The sequence below is a fragment of the Neomonachus schauinslandi genome, chromosome 3, assembly GCF_002201575.2.
Source record: "Neomonachus schauinslandi chromosome 3, ASM220157v2, whole genome shotgun sequence".
Classification (NCBI taxonomy): Eukaryota; Metazoa; Chordata; class Mammalia; order Carnivora; family Phocidae; genus Neomonachus; species Neomonachus schauinslandi.
In genome coordinates this window covers 155,774,297-155,793,338 of record NC_058405.1, presented here as the reverse complement: position 1 = coordinate 155,793,338, position 19,042 = coordinate 155,774,297, and the positions used below count along the sequence as shown (strand labels likewise).

The following is a 19,042-nucleotide window of genomic DNA, read 5'->3' as shown; positions in this document are numbered from 1 at the left end:
TAAAAAAAAAAAAAAAAAAAAAAAAGAGAGGAAAAAAACTCAAATGGAAGCAACTTACTTATCAGTTAATAGATGTTAATAAATGCTTAATATAATAAAAATTATTAAAAATTATGGTATATCCATACTGTGGAACTCTGTACCAGTTATTTATAAGAATTAGAATCAAATATTTAAAGTTTGTTTATTTATTTATTTATTTATTTTAGTAATCTCCACACCCAAAATGGGGCTCAAACTCATGACCCTGAGATGAAGAATTGCATGCTCTTCTGACTTAGCCAGCCAGGCGCCTCCCACTTTGTTTTTAAGTTTATTTTTTTTAAGATCAAATATATACTTTAGAGCAAAGAGGTTTACAATATATTCTTATATGAAAAAAACACTTTACAAAGCAGACAGGATATGGACGATTCTATTATCCATTTAGGAAAAATTATAAATAAATACTGTATTTCTCACTTTTAAACACTTGATATTTATTTTTTCCTGAAACTAATTGTTATATCAACATAATAACTGTAATGAAAATATATTTTAAAAGCCCTAGAAGGACAAAGATTAAATAGATTTTTTTTTAAAGACTGTATTTATTTGAGAGAGAGAGAACACGAGCAGAGGGGAGGGGACAAAGGGAGAGGGAGAGAGAGAAGCAGACTGCCCACTCAGCAGGGAAACCAACATGGGGCTTGATCCCAGGATCCCAAGACCATGACCTGAGCTGAAGGCAGATGCTTAACTGACTGAGCCACCCAAGCACTCCAACATCAATAGTTTTTAACTCAAGAAAAAGAAGTAGGAGTAAAAATAGTACATATACTTCTATATTGTTAGATTTTTATACAAGTATGTAGTATTTTTAAAATTTAAAAAAAAAGAAACCATTCTAGAACACAAAGAAAGGAACCTCTCATTCTTTTTATGAGCCACCATAACACCCTGCCAACCTGAACGTGACAAAGAACATAAAAAATAAAACCTGTAGACCAATATCACCTGTGATTACTGAAGCAAAAATTCTAAATATCAGCAAATAAAATCCAGCAATGCATTAAAAAAATTAGCAATCAAATTCAACTCTTTTAAAGATTCATGGATGGCTTAATACTAAGAATTATAACATTATAATCATATTAACCAAAAGAAGAAAAACTGTATAATTCCCTCCATAAATGGTCAAATACCAAAAGCATTCCCATTAGAGTTAGAAATAAGACAAAGATGTTAGTTATTACAGTTATATAACATTGTTTTGGGGAGGAGTACAAGACAGTGGAGGAGTAGGAGACCTTAGTTTCATCTGGTCCCAGGAATTCAGCTAGATAGCTATCAAATCATTCTGAATATCTGTGAACTCAACTGGAGAGCTAAGAAAAGATTAACTGCAACTCTACAAATAGAAAAGCAACCACTTTCTGCAAGGTAGGAGAATGACAAGATGGAAAAAATCGCCTCAAAAAAGAGAACAAGAGGCAGTACTGACTGCCAGGGACCTAATCAGTATGGACATAAGTAAGAGGTCAGAACTAGAGTTCAGAATAACAATTATAAAGATACTAGGTGGGCTTGAGAAAAGCATAGAAGACACTAGAGAATCCCTTTCTGGAGAAATAAAAGAACTAAAATCTAACCAAGTCAAAATCAAAAAGGCTATTAATGACATGCAATAAAAAATGGAGGCTCTAACTGCTAGGATAAATGAGACAAAAGAGAGAATTAGTGATATAGAAGACCAAATGATGGAGAATAAAGAAGCTGAGAAAAAGAGAGAGGAACAATTACTGGATCATGAGGGGAGAATTCGAGAGATAAGTGATACCGTTAAGTGAAACAGTTTTAGAATAATTGGGATCCCAGAAGAAGCGGGGGGCAGAAAGTATATTGAAGCAAATTAAAGCAGAGAACTTCCCTTATCTAGGGAAGGGAACAGGCATCAAAATCCAGGAGGCACAGAGAGCCCCCCTCAAAATCAATAAAAATAGGGCAACACCCTGACATCTAATAGTAAAACTTGCAAATCTCAGAGACAAAGAGAAAATCCTGAAAGCAGCATGGGATAAGATCTCTGTAACATACAAGGGTAGAAACATTAGATTGGCAGCAGACCTATCCACAGAAACCTGGCAGGCCAGAAACGACAGGCATGATATATTCAGCGTGCTAAATGAGAAAACTATGCAGCCAAAAATACCTTACCCAGCTAGGATGTCATTCAAAATAGGAGGAAAGGTAAAAATCTTCCAGGACAAACAGAAACTAAAAGAATTTGTGATCACCAAATCAGCCCTGCAAGAAATATTAAAAGGGATCTTTTAAGCAAAAAGAGAGTCCAAAAGTAACATAGACCAGAAAGGAACAGAGATAATCTACAGAAACAGTGACTTTACAGGTAATACAGTGCACTAAATTCATATCTTTCAAAAGTTACTCTGAAAGTAAATGGGCTAAATGCCCCAATCAAAAGACACAGGGTATCAGATGGGACAAAAAAGCAAGACCTACTGATATGCTGTATGCAAGAGACTCATTTTAGACCCAAAGACATCTCCAGATTGAAAGTGAAGGGGTGGAAAACCATTTATCATGCTAATGGACATCAAAAGAAAGCTGGGATGGCAATCCTTCTATCAGAAAAATTAGATTTTAAACCAAATATGGTAATAAGAGATGAGAAAGGACACTATGTCATAATTAAAGGGTCCATCCAATAAGAAGATACAAAAATTGTAAATATTTATGCCCCTAACATTGGAGCAGCCAATTATATAAGCCAATTAATAACAAAATTAAAGAAACACATCAGTAATAGTAGGGGACTTGAACACACCCCTCACTGCAATGGACAGACCATCTAAGCAGAAGATCAACAAGGAAACAAGGGTTTTGAATGACACTCTGGACCAGATGGACTTCACAGCTACATTCAGAGCATTTCCATCCGAAAGCAACAGAATACACATTCTTCTAAGGTGCACATGGAACATTCTCCAGAACAGATCACATACTGGGTCACAAATCAGGTACCAAAAGACTGGGATCATTCCCTGCATATTTTTGGACCACAATGCTTTGAAACTGGAACTCAATCACAAGAGGAAATTTGGAAATAACTCAAATACAGGGAGGCTAAAGAGCATCCTACTAAGGAATGAATGGTCAACCAGGAAATTAAAGAAGAATTTAAAAAATTCATGGAAACAAATGAAAATAAAAACACAACTGTTCAAAATCTTTGGGATACAGCAAAGGTGGTCCTAGGAGGGAAGTATTAGCAATACAAGCCTTCCTCAAGAAACAAGAAAGGTCTCAAATACACAACCTAAACTTACACCAAAAGGAGCTGGAGAAAGAACAGCAAATAAAGCCTAAACCCAGCAAGAGAAGAGAAATAATATAGATTAGAGAAGAAATCAATGAAATAGAAACCAGGTTCAATAAAACTAGGAGCTGGTCCGTTGAAAAGAATTAATAAGATTGATAAGCCCCTGGCCAGACTTACCAAAAAGAAAAGAGAAAGGACCCAAATATATAAAATCATGAATGAAAGAGGAGATCACAACCAACACCGAAGAAATACAAACAATTATAAGAACATATGATGAGCAACTATATGCCAACAAATTAGGCAACCTAGAAGAAATGGATGCATTCCTAGAGACACATAAACTACCAAAACTGAAACAGGAAGACACAGAAAACCTGAACAGACCCATAACCAGCAAGGAAATTGAAGCAGTAATCAAAAATCTCCCAACAAACAAAAGCCCAGGGCTGGATGGCTTCCCAGGGGAATTCTACCAAACATTTAAAGAAGAATTAATACTGGGGCGCCTGGGTGGCTCAGTCAGTTAAGCATCTGCCTTCGGCTCAGGTCATGATCCCAGGGCTCTGGGTTTGAGTTCCACAGCAGGCTCCTTGCTCAGTGGGGAGCCTGCTTCTCCTTCTTCATCTGCCTGCCACTCCCCCTGCTTATGCTCTGCTCTCTCTCTCACTCTCTCTCTGTGTCAAATAAATAAAATCTTTAAAAAAAGAATCAATATATTCTTCTGAAGCTGTTTCAAAAAACAGAAATGGAAGGAAAACTTCCCAACAATTTCTATGAGGCCAGTATGACCTTGATCCCAAAACCATACAAAGACCCCACCAAAAGGGAAATATAGACCAATATCCCTGATGAACATGGATACAAAATTCTCACCAAGATGCTTGCCAATAGGATCCAACAGTGCATTAAAAGGACTATTAGCCAAGACCAAGTGGGATTTACTCCTGGGCTGCAAGCATGGTTCAACATCCACAAACCAGTCAATGTAATACATTACATTAATAAAAGAAAGGACAATAGGTACAGAAAAAGCATCTGACGAAGTACAGCATCCTTTCTTTATTAAAACTCTGCACAGTGCAGGGCTGGAGGGAACATACCTCAATATCATAAAAGCTACATACAAAAAGCCCACAGAGAATATCATTCTCAATGGGGAAAAACTGAGCGCTTTTCCCCTAAAGTCAGGAATACAACAGGGATGTCCACTATCACCTCTGTTGTCCAACATAGTACTAGAAGTCCTAGCCTCAGTAATCAGGTAACAAAAAGAAATGCAGGGCATCTGAATTAGTAAAGAAGTCAAACTCTCGGGCGCCTGGGTGGCTCAGTTGGTTGAGCGACTGCCTTCGGCTCAGGTCATGATCCTGGAGTCCCGGGATCGAGTCCCACATCGGGCTCCCTGCTCGGCGGGGCGTTTGCTTCTCCCTTTGACCCTCCCCCCCTCATGTGCTCTCTCTCTCTCTCTCTCATTCTCTCTCTCAAATAAATAAATAAAATCTTTAAAAAAAAAAAAAAAAAGAAGTCAAACTCTCTTCACAGATGACATGATACTGTGGAAAACCAAAAAGACTCCACCCCAAAATTTCTAGAACTCATACTGGAATTCAACAAAGCGTCAGGATATATAATCAATGCACAGAAATCTGTTGCATTTCTATAAATTAACAATGAGACAGAAGAAAGAGAAATTAAGGAGTCGATCCCATTTACAATTGCACCCAAAACCATAAAATACCTAGGAATAAACCTAACCAAAGAAGCAAAGGACCTGTATGCAGAAAACTATAGAATACTCATGAAAGAAACTGAGGAAGACACAAAGAAATGGAAAAACGTTCCATGCTCATGGATTGGAAGAACAAATATTATGAAGATGTCAATGCTACCTAGAGCAATCTACACATTCAATGCAATCCCTATCACAATACCATCAACTTTTTTCACAGAGCTGGAATAAATAATCCTAAAATTTATGTGGAATCAGAAAAGACCCCAAATAGCCAAAGGAATGTTGGAAAAAAAACCCAAAAAACCCAAAGCTGGTGGGATCACAATGCCAGACTTCAAGCTCTATTACAAAGCTGTAATCATCAAGACAGTATGATACTGGCACAAAAACAGACACATAGATCAATGGAACAGAAGAGAGAAGCCAGAAATCGACTCTCAACTCTATGGTCAACTAATCTTCCACAAAGCAGGAAAGAATATCCAATGGAAAAAAGACAGTCTCTTCAACAAATGGTGTTGGGAAAATTGGACAGCCACATGCAGAAGAATGAAACTGGACCATTTCCTTACACCACACACAAAAATAGACTCAAAATGGATGAAAGACTTAAATGTGAGACAGGAATCCATCAAAATCCTAGAGAACACAGGCAGCAACGTCTGTGACCTCGGCTGTAGCAACTTCTTGCTAGGCACGTCTCCAAGGCAAGGGAAACAAAGGCAAAAATGAACTATTGGGACTTCATCAAGATATACACACACACACACACACACACACAAACAAATACATATAATGGAATACTACTCAGCCATCAAAATGAAATCTTGCCATTTGCAACGTGGCTGGAACTAGAGGGTATTATACTGAGCGAAATAAGTCAATCAGAGAAAGACAATTATCATATGATCTCACTAATATGTGGAATTTAAGAAACAACACAGAATCACAGAAGAGAGGAAAAAATAAATGAGACGAAATCTGAGAGGGAGACAAACAGTAAGAGACTTTTTTTTTAAGATTTTACTTATATGACAGAGAGAGACACAGCGAGAGAGGGAACACAAGTAGGGGGAGTGGGAGAGGGAGAAGCAGGCTTCCCGCCGAGCAGGGAGCCCGATGCGGGGCTCGATCCCAGGACCCTGGGATCATGAACTGAGCCGAAGGCAGAAGCTTAATGACTGCGCCATCCAGGCACCCCAAGAGACTCTTAATTATAGGAAACAAACTGAGGGCTGCTGGAGGGGAGGGGAGTGGGGGGATGGTGTAATTGGGTGATGGACATTAAGGAGGGCACATGATGTAATGAGCACTGGTTATCATTTAAGACTGATGAATCACTGACCTGTACCTCTGAAACTAATGGCTCAGTCGTTAAGCGTCTGCCTTCGGCTCAGGTCGTGATCCCAGGGTCCTGGGATCGAGCCCCGCATCGGGCTCCCTGCTCGGCAGGAAGCCTGCTTCTCCCTCTGCCACTCCCCCTGCTTGTGTTCCCTCTCTCGCTGTGTCTCTCTCTTCAAATAAATAAATAAAATCTTAAAAAAAAAAAAGTTTTTAAAAATGTTAATTAATTGAATTTAAATTTAAAAAATTAAGTAATTCAAGATGAAAACAAAATAAAACATTGTTTTCAAAGTATTATCATGAAATGAGGTCCACAGTAGAGGGGATGGAAAAAAAAAAACCCTACCTCCTAAACCTCCTAGGTTTTAGTCACTTTGAAATAAATGCTAAAATAAGTCCTATGAAGAAGTATGAAATCTTGCAGCCTGGAAGCTGTTATAAAAGTAGTCTACAACAACTAAGAAAGCAGTATGGCACAGTGGTCAAGGGTATGGACTTTGTAGTCAGAAAGGACTACACTCAAATACTAACCCTAAAACTAAGCCACATGACCCAGGGTAGGTTGTTTAACTTCTCAATTTTATTTCCTTCATCCATAACTGAAAAGTACCTCTACAGGGTTCTTTTGAGGGTTAAGTGAAATAGTTTTGGCATAGTGCACAATGCTTAATAAGCAATTAATAAAGGGGCTCCTGGATGGCTCAGTTGGTTAAGCATCTGACTTCGGCTCAGGTCATGATCTCAGGGTCCTGCGATGGAGCCCAAATTAGGCTCCTCACTCAGCGGGGAGTCTGCTTGTCCCTCTGCCCCTCCCCTGCTTGTGTGCGTGCTGCTTCTCCCTCTCAAATAGATTTAAAAAATCTTTAATTAAAAAAAAAGCACTTAATGGGGCGCCTGGGTGGCTCAGTCGTTAAACGTCTGCCTTCAGCTCAGGTCATGATCCCAGGGTCTTGGGATCGAGCCCCGCATCGGGCTCCCTGCTCCACGGGTAGCCTGCTTCTCCCTCTCCCCCTCCCCCTGCTTGTGTTCCCTCTCTCACTTGGTCTCTCTCTGTCAAATAAATAAATATTAAAAAAAAAAGCACTTAATAAATAGTAGCTAATATTATGTGTTTATGTCAAATACGGGGGAAAAAGATAAGATGATCACTGGATAAGACCAATTTGTAATAAAAAGAATTCCAGCATGAGAAAGAATAAGGAAGTAAGTAACAATAAGTAAATATGGTGGAAAAATAATCTTAGGAATCATGCATGACACTTAATGTACATTATCTCCATGAACTTCAGTTTCTTCATCTCTAAAATGGGAATAACAACACCTAGTTTCCATGGCTACTGTGAGAATTAAACGAAACTATAAATATAAAGCACCCAGTAATACCTGTCAAATGACAGGTACACAGTAAAAAAAAGATATTGGTAGTGATTCAAAAGTAAAACAGACTGGGCGCCTGGGTGGCTCAGTCATTAAGCATCTGCCTTTGGCTCAGGTCATGATCCCAGGGTCCTGGAATTGAGCCCCGCATCCAGCTCCCTGCTTGGTGGAAAGCCTGCTTCTCCCTCTCCCACTCCCCCTGCTTGTGTTCCCTCTCTCACTGTCAAATAAATAAATAAAATCTTTAAAAAAAAAAAAAAAGTAAAACAGACCAATTCACTATTTATCTTTTCATTGCCATTTCTCTTTTTGACAGATACCAGCTCTGGCAAAGACGTCTACCTGTCCAATTATTTAGGCTCTCTTTACATGGTGCTATTGCTGGGAAGAAGCTGCCCACCCGGAGGCTACTATTCCCAATTCCCCTCTTGCATTTAGATGGGATTACATGACTAGTTCTTGCCAATAATCCCTTCCAGACCAATATGGTTTAGAATCAAGTATATCTTCTTAAAAGACTAAGGAATTACAAAAGGCACAAGTTTAGATGGAGCTTAGGTTCCTAAACTGCTGCCCATGGATGGGGAATACCCACTTGAACTTTACATAAGAAAGAAATAAACTTTGGGGTTTTACCTGTATAGCTGCTAGCATTACCTTAACCAATACAGTGATTTAGCCAGTAATAAAGGTAATTTTAGTGACAAAAGCTGAGTCTGCTGAAAGTCCTTTACTACAGAAAAATCAGAATGGAAAAAGCAACTGAAAAAATTATTGAAATGCACTTTTACAAGAATTCATGTAATACTTAATGGCCTGTTGAGAATTAAGATCCCCTTGTAGAAATTCCCATATGAACAGATGCTGTATTTCTGGTTTAGCAGAACTGCAGTCTCTCTATTCTCTTCTATATATACCCCTAGATCAGGGGCCAAACCCGGCCCAAAGCCTGGTTCTGTAAATAAAGTTTTATTAGCACGCAGTCACACCCATTTATTACATACTGTCCACAGCAATATGTTGTTTGGGCTACAGTTACAATGACAGAGTTGAGTAGCTGCTACAGAGACAGTATGGTCCACAAAACCTAACATATATACTATCTGGTCCTTTACAGAAAAAGTTTGCCAACCTACACTCCAGGTGGTAGGAGCCTCTTAGCACATCTGTATGTTACTTATCTATGTATGTCTATATGTGAGGGAGCTATTTAAACATATTGGTGTGGGGGCACCTCGGTGGCTCAGTCATTAAGTGTCTGCCTTTGGCTCAGGTCATGATCCCAGGGTCCTGGGATCGAGCCCCGCATCGGTCTCCCTGCTCGGCGGGAAGCCTGCTTCTCCCTCTCCCGCTCCCCCTGCTTGTGTTCCCTCTCTCGCTGTGTCTCTGTCAAATAAATAAATAAAATCTTTAAAAATAAATAAATAAATAAACATATTGGGCCCAACATATCACTAATGTTGCCACTATAGAAACAAACAGTGTACAAAAATGTAGGTCTAAACAGTTCAATTATTTCCTTTACACATCAAGGTTTAAATCTATCCTATAAAGTTACCATATAATTATGTTCATTCAACAAATATTTATAAAACAGCAAAAGCTGTGGAAAGGCCAATCTAGAAAAACCAAAGCATATTCTGTAAGAAGAAAAATCCAGAAAAAAAGTCATGAATACTCTACAGAAAATTGTGAACATACTCTTTTAGCAGAACTATTATTATATACAAACCCTATAATTCTCCTCTCTGAATATTCTTTTCTTTTGTTTATTAATGGTGCAGCAATTCTGAAGAAGGTTCTTGCATATATCTCCTTAGGCAAAACTGAGGTATGTAGTGGAAGAGTTCTGCTCATCAGTATACCACAGGAAGCTAAATATCTAAAAAGACAAAAAGTACTTGATTTAGTGTAGCACTGAAAATTAAAAGGAAACACAAATTATAGATTGTAAAATACTATCACATGTTATTTTTTTTAATGTAAACTCTACACCCAACACGGGGCTTGAACTCATGATCCCAAGATCAAGAGTTACATGCTCCACCAACTGAGCCAGCCTGGCACCCCAGTAACTATCACACTTTAGAAGGCTTTGCAACTTTAGACTATTCCTGAAAATACACACAAACACACACACACACACTTGTGCACACATGCATGCATAGGCACACGGAAAAAAATAAGCTTCTTAAGTACCATAAAGAAAACTAAAAATAACAATTTATAGTTAGGGTTAGAAATTTCTGGCACAAATGGTGTCTTTCCCAGAAAGTTGGCTTTCAGTCTATAGTCACATATTACAACATATTCTTCCCATACACTTGCTAGAATATTCATCATCTATTTTCTTTCTTTCTTTCTTTTTTTAAGTAAACTCTACCCCCAATGTGGGGCTCGAACTCATAACCCTGAGACCAAGAGTCACATGCTCTACTGACTGAGCCAGCCAGGAACCCTTCATCATCTATTTTTTTTTTTTTTAAGATTTTATTCATTTATTCATGAGAGACAGAGAGAGAGGAAGGGAAGCAGAGGCAGAAGAGAAGCAGGCTCCCTGCAGAGCAGGGACCCCTGATGTGGGACTTGATCCCAGGACCCTGGGATCATGACCTGAGCCGAAGGCAGACGCTTAACGACCGAGCCACCCAGGCGCCCATCATCTATTTTCTAACTCATCTATCCAGGTTGTCTTCCCAGCTAGATCCACAGAGGCTCCTTAATTCTTGATCTACTCTGAGACTTCAGATTGGAAATCTAGTGGCCCTGTTAGAACTGCTGCTCTGAATGACATATCAAATAAAGAGCTAATATCCAAAATCTATAAAGAACTTATCAAACTCAACACCCAAAGAACAAATAATCCAATCCAGAAATGGGCAGAAGACATGAACAGACATTTTTCCAAACAAAGAAGACATCCAAATGGCCAACAGACACATGAAAAAGTGCTCAACATCACTCAGCATCAGGGAAATCCAAATCAAAACCTCAATGAGATACTACCTCACACCAGTCAGAATGGCTAAAATTAACAAGTCAGGAAACGACAGATGTTGGCAAGGATGCGGAGAAAGGGGAACCCTCCTACACTGTTGGTGGGAATGCAAACTGGTGCAGCCACTCTGGAAAACAGTAAAGAGGTTCCTCAAAAATTTGAAAATAGAGCTACCCTACAACCCAACAATTGCACTACTGGGCGTTTACCCCAAAGATACAAATGTAGTGATCCAAAGGGGTATGTGTACCCCAATGTTTATAGCAGCAATGTCCACAACAGCCAAACTATGGAAAGAGCCAAGATGTCCATCAACAGATGAATGGATAAAGAAGATGTGGTATACACACACACACACACACACACACAATGGAATATTATGCAGCCATCAAAAAAAAATAACAAAATCTTGCCATTTGCAACAACGTGGATGGAACTAGAGGATATTATGCTAAGCGAAATAAGTCAATCAGAAAAAGACAAGTATCATATGATCTCATTGATATGAGGAATTCTTAATCTCAGGAAACAAACTGAGGGTTGCTGGAGTGGGGGGTGGGGTGGGAGGGATGGGGTGGCTGGGTGATAGACATTGGGGAGGGTATGTGCTGAGCACTGTGAATTGTGTAAGACTAATGAATCACAGACCTGTACCTCTGAAACAAATAATACATTATATGTTAAAAAAAAGAAGAAGATAGCAGGAAGGGAAAAATGAAGAGGGGGAATCAGAGGGGGAGACAAACCATGAGAGACTATGGACTCTGAGAAACAAACTGAAGGTTTTAGATGGGAAGGGGGTGAGGGGATGGGTTAGCCCGGTGATGGGTATTAAGGAGGGCACATATTGCATGGAGCACTGGGTGTTATATGCAAACAATGAATCATGGAACACTACATCAAAATAATGATGTAATGTATGATGACTAACGTAACATAATAAAATAAAATAAAAAAAGAACTGTTGCTCTGTTCTCCTTTCCCTTCCAATCTCCATTTCAATGCACATATGTAAAAACACATGTCAAGGAAATTAGAATGTTACTTGTTTTGGGTACTTCTAAATATAGATGCCTGATATACTTTTATTCATCTGAGTATTTTTTCCTTTCCCTAGTAAGATTATTGCATAACTATCTCATACTATTCATATATTAGTTCACATACTTACTGAGCTTTTGTTCTGTGCTAGGCACTAGGGATATAATGGTAAAAATAAACTTTATGAGGATTACTTTGTAGTTGAGGATTCAAAAAAAGTGCTAAGAAAGAAATGGGGGTGGAGACATGTAATTGGGAGCTCCTTTAGTTAGGGCAGTCTAGGAAGTCCTCTGAGGTTATATTTCAGCTGAAACATAATGCAATAAGTTAGCCATGTAAAGAGAGAAATAGGTATGTATGTACATAAAAAATGTGTGTGTGTGTACATACAGTGTACATATATGGAAGGAGGCGAGGTAGATGGGGGGCATTCCAGGTAGTAGGGAAAGAGCTTGGCAGTATCGAGAGACTGAGAAAGACTAACAGTGTAGCAGCAGTATAGCAAGCCAGGAGAGTACCATGAAATAATGTTAGATGGGCTGGAGCTGGATCATGCTGGGAATTATTAACCAGGATAAAGCAATTTGGAATTTATCCTCAGTGAGAAGCTGCTGAAGAATTCAAAGCAAAAGAGTGCTATTTCATTAAATCAAATCTTCAAATTATTTTTTTAAACAGTATTTTTTTAAAAGATTTTATTTATTTATTAGAGAGAGCGTGTGCACTGGAGGGGCAGAGAGAGAATCCTGAAGCAGATTCCCTGCTGAGGGTAGAGCCCAAGGTAGGGCTTGATCCCAGGACCCTGAGATCATAACCCGAGCCAAAATCAAGAATCAGCGGCTCATCAATTAAGCCACCCAGGTGCCCCCAAATTATTTTTTAAATATTTCTTATTTTTTGTTTTTTAAAACAGTTTGGGGGTTGGGAGGGAATCGCTGCGGCTCCCCCCCCCCTCCCGTCCCCCTCGCGGGTCACCAACTGCCACTGATGCCCAGGTATGGGCCGACCCTCCAGCTCCATCCATTTTCAGGGCTAGTTGATTTGGCAGGTGAGCTGTTACACACTCCTTAGCGGACCCAAATTATTTCTTAAAAGGGGAATGGATGGCCTGGTCAAATCTCCTTATGTCCTACATAAAATCTGTTTTATGAAATAGGATTTACATATAAACAAAATTTCTTTAAGGACACAGACACCCTACAGTTTGGCCGGGGTGGAAGAGACAATCAAGTCAAACAAAGAATGGTTGAAGAAATTGGGAATATTCAGCCAGAAGATAGGGATGATACCTGAGGATATGGTTCCAAAATGTAAGACAAAAGTCCAATTGGATGGAGACAAATTTGGGCTCCATAATACAAGAAAGAACTTTTGAACAATTAACATTCTTTATAAAAATTAGATGGGCTTCTTCCAGAGTCAATGAAAATGGTTAAGCTAAACGTTGCACAACTATTAAATAAAATGTAAAGGAAAAGAATAAAACATATGAACTGTATGGATGAACTTACTGGCCCCTTTAAGACTTTAGGATATTTATGTATCCAGCTCTAAATAACACTTCAAAAAAATGAACAATGGGGAAAATATAGTAAAACAAGATAGCTGTCAGAATTCTAGGTTTTCTAGGCTATAACAAGTAGTATTTGATTTTATAATGATGATAACAGCATATTTTAAAGATATCTATGATATTCTTTTTTAGTCAAAAGAGATTTTAGATAGATTCATCTTCTAGAGAGAAAAATTTGTTCCTATTTTAGATAGATTCATCTCCTAGAGAGAATAAAAGTGTTCCCAAAAATCTTTAAAAATATGATTTGTTATGTGCATCTTATTTTAAAGGCAGAGATAATATTAAAATAAGCCCACTGTGAATTTTCTTTAGAGTTAACCTATAGAGTTTGCTTAGAAGTTGGATTATACTAATAAAAAGGAATGAGTTACTCTGCTAAATGAAGCAGAACAGCAGAAATAAAAAATTAGGCAGTTAATTTAGCTTCCTTTAGAAAGTCACATAACATAATTTAGGATCTCTGTTAATTGTATTGATCACAAAAACCAAATCTGGTGTACAAAATACCTAATCACGTTTCCCTTCTAAAACATACTTTGTTATAACAGTTTTACCTATTTCCCCACTTTTTGTATAGTTACCTTATTACCTATTATTGGAAGCCAATTATGTGACAAATATTGAGCACACCCAATAATTTTCTGATAAGTCAGTATCAGAAAAGGCAGCATCTCTGAAAACCTTTATTTAAAAAAGCTAAGACCGTTGCTTCTGAAGAGGTGAACTGGTTGACTAGGAAACTTACTTTTCACTGTACATGGTTTTGAATTTTGTACCAAGTTTATGTAATACCATCGCCCCAACCTCCCCTTCTTCCTGCCCCAAAAAACCCCCACAAAAAACCCTTACACAATCTGATTACAATCATAAAGGAAATAGCTGTGTTTAGAGCAAGCTAATAGTTTTCCTGATGAGTTCCCATACTATGGTTAAAAGCACTGGACAGCACATCTAGTTTCACACATTATCAAGAATAATATAATATCTTCAACTGCAATGAGGAGCCATACAGTCATATGTATTGTTAAACCATGAAATTAAAACTGAATCAGATGAAGGACAGCTTTTTGTCACTAACTTTCCAATACTACATCTCAAATACTCTACTATAATAAAGGCCAGAACGTATGTTAGTGCTTCTGCCTAAAAATGAGCTCATAAACTTCCTCCCTCTTCATTATTATAAACAATAAATATTTGTCTTGGAATTTACGCCTTAATTTGATCACTAAAACAATCTTATTTTTTTCTTAGAAGTAACAGTTTGGTTTATTTGCAAGCCAACATTTTATAAGGGTAACACAAACAGATCTAAAGCATGATAGACTATGTTCTGCTTAGAAGTCCTCTTTCAGGTTGTTTCCTTCAGCAGGACTAAACGATATGAGATTATTTTATTTCTATTTCAACCACTATTTCTCTAAAAGGATTGAGTTGGCTGTTTTGGGTAACTGAAAAATTCTTCATTAAATCTAAATTCCTGGAGTTCAACATTTGTGCTTTCTCCCCTCATTTTGTACTGTTTACAACTGAATACATTTTAAACACTATAATTTTCGAGCATACTTTATTACAAAGTCATTAGTAAAAAGAAACTAAGTGGTCGAAGTATGTAATCATTCCTGTCTCCGCCTCCACCCACCAAAAAGGAACCAACCAGGTAAATCGAAGACTGGTTCAAGGTTACAGGACCTCTAAGTGACAGTCGAGTGGAAAAAAATCGTATTGGCTACGTTTAGTTTTGCAAACACCAAAGGGCGGAGTCAAAGACCCCCTACCCCAAACTGGGAAAGGACATCGGGCCAGCAGGCACGCTGGAGGAACAGAAGAGGGCTCACCGCCGGGCCACAAACTCCCACAGCCCGACAGCCAGCAACTCTTGGGCCGCAAAGTTAAAACTTCCCGAGAGCAGCAACAGCAGCAGGCCGTAGGGGAGGAGACCGGAAGAACCCCAAGTTACCCGTTGTCGAGCTGCTTTATTAGTGGCTCCTAAAGTCGCTCGGCCGAGGATTCACCATCTCTCGCGAGGGTAGAGAGCCACTAACCCGACGAGCCTCCCGCCCGGGGTGACGTGCGCAAAGCCTAAGTACCTCAAATGCCGATCTCAGGACTTTGTCTCTTTAGAGACGCGGAAATGCATCCGGTCCGGCCCCGCCTCACCCCAAAATTCCTCGGGCCCTCCACTCGGCAAGCCCAGGCCGAAAGCTACCCCCGTCGTAGTACTCCTGTTATTACCTGACGTACCGCGCAGCTCCCTGAGCTGGAGTCGGGGTTCCGGCCGCTGCCGTCGACTTTGGACGGCATCCCGAAACCACCTTTCTTAGAGCCCTCTGACCGGTCCGAGCTGCCATGATCATCTCACTAATGCCGGTCGCCACCTCTGGGACCAGGCCCACGGCACCGCCCTCCTGCGGCCCGCGGAGCCACCCGGCTCCGGCGCCTTCCAGCCAATCGGCGGGCCCCTTGAGCCACCAGACACGCCCCCTCTTCCCACCCTGAAAGCGCAAAGCTGACGCAAGCTCCCACTGCTTGTAAGGCTTACTGTAAACGCTTTCGTCATCCTACCGGCCAATCAGGGAGCTCAGGGCCTCCCGGACACACCCCTCTGCATGGCCGGCCTCTAGTTCCCGCCGCGCGCTCAGGAGCTTTTTACATGAGACTCACGGGGACCGCTCTCCCCACCTCCCGCGCTGGAACTCTTCCCCGGATTCGCCAACCGCCACCGTTCACTTGGGTGCTGTTTGAGGTCGCGAGGCTCGGCACGTGAGCCCAGGGGTGGGAGGGAGCGCGAGGTTCTGGGTGTTAATTACGTAACTGTCCAAGCCAGTGAGTGCTGAGCCGGACCGCCATCGCTACTGGCTGCGAAGTCTGGCCGTCGGACTCTTGCTGTTTAATGATTGTCAAACACAGGACCGGCTGTGCTTACCCCAGGAGATTGTTGCGAGGGTAACATAAGGTCATGTCCTTGGGGAACAGACTCATTCTATTTGCCTTCCTCTTGTGTGGCCGACATTTTAATTGGTGTTCGTGGATAGTGTGGGTTTCCCATAGTCCAGACAAACCAGACAACTTTGCTTTAATTTACCCATTTCAGGAATCAAGTCATCAAATCCTGACATCCTTTTCTCCTCCGTTTGTTCCCAGGTCCTTATTTAACCTTTGTACGTTTTCTGTAAACTGGATAGCAGTACTGCCTACTGAATATAGTTTTGAGGAGTCAGTGAGATGGTTGATTAAATATAGCCAACAAATATTGGGCACTTGTTATAGAAAAAAAAAAAGTAAAGCAGGGTAATGAGGTGGAGAGGGGTAAGGTAGGGTGCTATTCTGTACAGGGTGGTCAGGTGGGCCTCTGAGGAGGTGATACTGAACAAAGGCCTAAATGAAGTGAGGAATTATGTATTTGGGGGGGAAGTAACTTCCGGTGGAATACCAGGTGCAAAGGCCCCAAACAGAAACAATTTTACCCTGTTTTATGAAGAGCAAGGTATTTGAATCACAGTGAGTGAGGAGGAGAGAGGTAGGAAATGAGGTCAGAGGTAGTGAGGACTTTATCATAGTGCCTGGGAGGCCACGGTACCAACTTTGGATTTTATTCTAAGTGTGAAGGGAAGTCATGCAAGTTTAGAGGTCAGAATAGTGACTTGATCTAATTTACATTCACAGAAATATTCTAGCTGCTGTGTATATGTATGATTATTTGGGGGGGTGATGTAAATAATGATATAGGGAATTTGTTATGTTTTATTATTTTTCTACTCTTGCTTTGTTCATTGCAGTCATGCTTTGTGAAGTGAGTTGAAATCACGAGCTACAAAGTTTGTCAAACACTTTTCAATATAACACAGGATGTACTTGTTAATTGAGGTGGTTCTGTAGCTGCATCCAAGCAATTCTATATTAGATTACCTTCAAATACAGAATCTATGCTCTTCCTGACTTAAATATTTTCAGTAATGTTTTCCTTAAAACACATTTTTATCATATTACTCCCCTGCTCAAAAACCAGTCATTACCAGTTGTCTAGAAAATACAATGCCACCTCCTACTAAGTTCTATTTCAAACTATTGGTATTGTTAACTAGATGGCCTGTAAAACATAATTTTTTGGTACAACAAATGATATGCTTATGTACTTAATAGAAGGCCTTTTATTAAATTTGCCAGGGCGCTTGGGTGGCTCAGTTGGTTAAGCGACTGCCTTCGGCTCAGGTCATGATCCTGGAGTCCCAGGATCGAGTCCCGCATCGGGCTCCCTGCTCAGCAGGGGGTCTGCTTCTCCCTCTGCCCTCTTCCCTCTTGTGCTCTCTGTCTCTCATTCTCTCTCTCTCAAATAAATAAAATCTTTAAAAATAAATAAATAAATAAATAAATAATAAATTTGCCAAACATTTTCTCATTCAACTCTTCCAAGACATATGAAATAGAGTTTCCCAATAAAAAACATTTTTTAAAGCAAATAAAAGAATCTTTGTAATAGATGACAGTACATGGTCCTCATTTGACTTCTCAGCAAAGGAAATAATGTCATAAGCTTAAAGGTGATAATAAACTCTGGTGCAGTTTCAGTAGATGACAGTGCTTTCATAAATTGGGGGTTAAAAGGTCTATCAACATAAAAAGATTGGTGGTAAATTAAAACTCAGCAGAGACCTGTAAGAGTCAGTCTCTTAGAGTCCAAACCAACTATGCTGTCAAAAATATATTTGACACAACACCACATATTAAATATTCTTGCCAAAATAATTGAATCTGAATCTGGTCAAGCTTTTAGATAAGCCAGTTTATACAGGGGATAGAAGAACAAGTTAAATGACACCAAAGGAAATTCAATCTGCCAAATAATATGGGAAATTTTATAGGATGAATGACCCATTTCTTCAACAAATGTCAAATACAGAAGGAGGAATGATGGGGTGCCTGGGTGGCTCAGTTGATTGAGTGATTCTTGATTTTGGTTCAGGTCATGGTCTTGAGGTCTTGGGATCAAGCACCCCATTGGGCTATGGGCTGAGCATGGAGCCTGCTTGGGATTCTCTCTCTCCCTCTCTCTGTCCCTCCCTCCTTCCCCCCTGCTTGTGCTCTCTCTCTCTCTCTCAAAAAAAAAAAAAAGGAGAAAGGCAGGGGACTTGGTAGATTTATTTATTTTTTTTTTTAAATAGGGAGAAGGGGAGGGGCAGAGGGAGAGAGAGAATCTTAAGCAGACTCCACTCCCAGCACAGAGCCCCACATGGACTCACGACCCTGAGATCATGACCTGAGATGAAATCAAAAGTCTCAGAGGCTTAACAGACCGAGCTACTCAAGTGCCCCTATTTTTTTTTTCCTTTCAGTATTATTGATATACAATGTTACATTAGTTTAGGTGTACAACAGTGATTGGATAAGTTTATACATTATGCTATGTTCACCATAAGTATAGCTACCATCCATACTGATTAGATTTAAAAGATTTAAGAGGCATTTTTTTTGGATTTTGTTTTGAACAAACTAAATATAAAAAGACATATACAAGACTAAGAAATTCAAGTGAAATCTCTACTTCAGTAAAGATTTATACTGAAGCTTTTACAAGTGAAATAAGATGTCTGTGATATGCTTTAAAATAATCCAATGGAGGGTGAAGAAATAGAGTGGATAAAACAAAAC

General features: G+C 39.6%; 1 protein-coding gene across 4 annotated transcripts in view; it reads right to left on the bottom strand.

The window, feature by feature from the left end:
- COQ10B (coenzyme Q10B) overlaps window positions 1-15,800 on the bottom strand; it is a 24,105-nt gene extending 8,305 nt beyond the window's left edge. The window contains exons 1-2 of one of the 4 annotated variants that reach the window (XM_044913367.1): window positions 15,629-15,800; window positions 9,511-9,660 (exon numbers count right to left, since the gene is read on the bottom strand). In XM_044913367.1, the coding sequence (XP_044769302.1) occupies window positions 9,511-9,660; window positions 15,629-15,750 (272 nt within the window). In that variant the 5' untranslated portion in view covers window positions 15,751-15,800. Of the gene's footprint in view, window positions 1-9,510; window positions 9,661-15,353; window positions 15,433-15,628 lie in introns of those variants that run through there. The other 3 variants (XM_044913368.1, XM_044913369.1, XM_044913370.1) reach the window with 3 other exon arrangements.
- Between the last annotated feature and the right edge of the window lie 3,242 nt (window positions 15,801-19,042).